The 3,021-nt window shown below is 46.3% G+C and overlaps 1 protein-coding gene across 1 annotated transcript; it reads left to right on the top strand.

Moving 5' to 3' along the window:
- Nucleotides 1-330: 330 nt before the first annotated feature.
- Nucleotides 331-2,721, top strand: LOC112343377 (probable LRR receptor-like serine/threonine-protein kinase At1g56140). The gene is made up of 6 exons (XM_024666718.1): nucleotides 331-1,255; nucleotides 1,312-1,637; nucleotides 1,692-1,905; nucleotides 1,957-2,197; nucleotides 2,249-2,399; nucleotides 2,452-2,721. The coding sequence occupies exons 1-6, from the start codon at nucleotides 331-333 to the stop codon at nucleotides 2,719-2,721; spliced, it is 2,127 nt and encodes a 708-aa protein (XP_024522486.1).
- The last annotated feature ends 300 nt before the right edge of the window (nucleotides 2,722-3,021 follow it).

Here is a 3,021-nt window from a genome sequence, read left to right as displayed (position 1 = left end):
TAGAATATACTTGAATATTTTAGGATATTCTACCATCTAATGGTTGTTATTTATTTAGATTAATCTTGTATTTATAATTTACAAATATGTTTACAATTTATGAATTTTCCTACACAGTTCCTAGTATATTCTACCATCTAATAGTTGATTTTCAATAAGATTAATCTTGTGTTTATAAATTATAAACATGTTTATAGTTATAAACTTTCATTTGATCAATGAGTTTAATAAATAAAAATAACATTACTATTAAGAAACCCAGAAAGTTGACCATGTGTTCACGTGCTTGAAAAAAATTAAACTTGTCAGTCAGGATCGTGGGTACACACAATGAATCCTTCCTTTCCAGACGCCCAGCTCGGGATCACCCGAATTGTGATCCTCTTCATCCTGATCCAGGCTTTCCTAGCCGCTGGGAAGCTCCTCATGCATGCACAGGACGATGATTTTCCTCTCACCAATGCCGCCAGCAACAAGCTCCATGCCAGGTTCTTATCTCTCATTACTGCCATCCCTCCCAAGCTCACTTACGATGGAGCCACGGATCTATACTTCCGGGGCCAGGTCATTGCTGACACCTTGTTCCTCCTGGAATCCAATTTCTCGCTGGTTCTCAACCTCTGCTTTTACAACGTCGAGTACTGCGGCCCAAACTTTAGCCCCGACTTTGGTGGCACTGGCAGCAAGCTTCGCGCTGGATTCACGGCTCTCTTACCGGATCTCCGAGGTCTCATGAACTTGAGCTATGGAGCGGCCTATGTCGCCCAAGGACAGTTCCAAGCCGGATACTACATCAAGGGCATGAACTTGAGAGGATCTAATGGATCGTGCTCGTCTCTCCGGGTGGAAAATTCCACGGATCATATTGGCTACTGCTACGACTACGAAGACACGCGACTGAGTTACAGTGCTTTCGACAGGCTCTACCCGGGTTACCGGATTCAATCTGCTAAAAAGCCCGAGTACGTGCTGGAGATGCGAGAGGACTGCAACGCTGTGTTTAGCGACACCACTACCAAAGAGGTTTTGTGGCAGTCGAAAACGAAGGGAAGCGGAAGGGACTGCGAGCTTGTTCTTGAAAAGACGGCGACGCTAGCTGTGTATGATCGAAACGGGACTGTCTTGGCGAGGTTTGGGACGAACAACTCCACGAATGCGTCCTTGTTTGCGGTCCAGGGAGATAGAAACATGGTGATCTATGCCATCAGCAACATGAAGACTCCAATGGCGGTGTGGAGCTCACACACTTTCCAAGGCGAGCTTTTGCAAGTTACGATGTGAATCTCTTACATGTTTCTTCTTTCCCACTAGATCCATCTTCTCCGAATGGATCGACGCCGCAGCCAAATGGTACCAGCTCTGTTTCGCAGCCTTCGTTGAGCTCCAAGTCGAGGCGAGGGATTCGAACGATTGCAGTCTCTTTAGGAGCGTCTCTCGTTGGAGTGGCACTGGTGATTTTGTGTGTTGTGCTGATTTTGCGAAAGAAAAGAAATCGTAAAGCTAGCAGGGAAGCGTTGAGCTGGCTACCACCCGATTCAAAGGCCAGGAAATACTCGTACAAAGAGCTCCAAGAGGCTACCAAAGGATTTCACAAGGACAACTTAGTAGGCAGAGGCGGATTTGCGAGTGTATACAAGGTAAGTCTCTGTTTCTTTCTTTTGAGAAGTTCCTCGACTTTTGATCACACACAGGGAGTTATAGACAATCACTTTGTTGCCGTCAAATACTTGACTAGCTCCGACTTATCAGACAAGGCAAGGCGGGATTTCGAGAACGAGGTGTCTACGATTTGCCTCCTCCAGCACAAGAATGTTGTCAAGCTTTTTGGTTTCTGCTCTGAGAAAGAGCACAAGCTCACCGTCTGCGAGTTCATCGAGAATGGAAACCTATCGGACGCTTTGTTTAGTAAGTTTCGCTAGATCCATGAAAGAGTTATCATGCTTTCTCTCTCGGCAGGGTCTCCAGACAAAGGTTTGGAGCTAAATTGGACAGCCAGATACAACATCTGTGTGGGAGTTGCGCAAGGTCTGGCATACTTGCACGGAGAAACATCACAGGCAACCATCGTGCACAGAGACATCAAAGCCCTCAGCATCCTTCTAGCAAGCAATCTTGAGGCAAAGATCTCGGACTTCGGCCTGGCAAGACTGATCCAGGAAGATCGGAGTTATATCAACACACGAGCCACAGGAACAGTGTAAGTTTTTTGATGTCCAAAAACTTCAACTTCCATGGAGATCGTTTCCAGTGGCTATCTAGCTCCAGAGTACGCTCTCTCCGGCCAGCTCACCGAGAAGGCCGATGTCTACTCGTTTGAGATCCTTGTCCTGGAGATCTTGAGTGGAAGGATAAGCATGGATTTCACACTCTCGGATGGCGATTCCTTCCTTCTCGAACGGGTGAGTGGTTTTGATCTCTATATCTTCGTCTAAGATCCTTCTTCCGAACCAGGCATGGAATGTCTTCCAGAGCGGCCACCTCCTGGAGATGATTGACAAGCGACTGGATGTGGGCGACGAGCGAGATATTCACAAGATGGAGCGCGTGTTCTTGGTGGCTCTCCACTGCACGCAAGCCAGCGGCAGCAGGCGTTCATCTATGTTTAGAGTGGTGGGAATGCTCATGGGAGACATGGAAATCGGTGGCACCATCTCCAGGCCTGGCTTCCTCTTTGATCTGAGGCAAAACCTCGAGCAGTCCAAATCTTTGACCAAAACTTGACCACGTTTGCGTTATTTAACTAAAGTGGTACTTTTACTCTGTCCAAATGCTCAAATAAGTCTACTGTGGCAGTGTTGCATGATCGCTAGGAATCAAAGCAAAGCCAGGATCTCTATTCGATTGGAAGAAAATGAGCACGAGAAGAGAAAGAGTCCATATACAAATGTTGCTTGGAAGTTTGGATGGATTCATCCTATATCCCAATTGCCTTTTGCTCTTGATTTCTAGCAGGATTTCTATGTGTGAGGTGGTATTCCTTTCAAGTCTGTGTAAGATTATGCTTTTTGCAAATGGGATTTA

Source organism: Selaginella moellendorffii, unplaced genomic scaffold (assembly GCF_000143415.4).
Source record: "Selaginella moellendorffii unplaced genomic scaffold, v1.0 SELMOscaffold_147, whole genome shotgun sequence".
NCBI lineage: Eukaryota > Viridiplantae > Streptophyta > Lycopodiopsida > Selaginellales > Selaginellaceae > Selaginella > Selaginella moellendorffii.
This window is presented reverse-complemented; position numbering and strand designations above follow the sequence as displayed.

Coding starts and splice junctions, on each gene's coding strand:
- LOC112343377 (XM_024666718.1), top strand. CDS start 331: ATGAATCCTTCCTTTCCAGACGCCCAGCTCGGGATCACCCGAATTGTG. Junction 1,256..1,311: donor GAGCTCACACACTTTCCAAG/GCGAGCTTTTGC, acceptor CTTTCCCACTAG/ATCCATCTTCTCCGAATGGA. Junction 1,906..1,956: donor CCTATCGGACGCTTTGTTTA/GTAAGTTTCGCT, acceptor CTCTCTCGGCAG/GGTCTCCAGACAAAGGTTTG.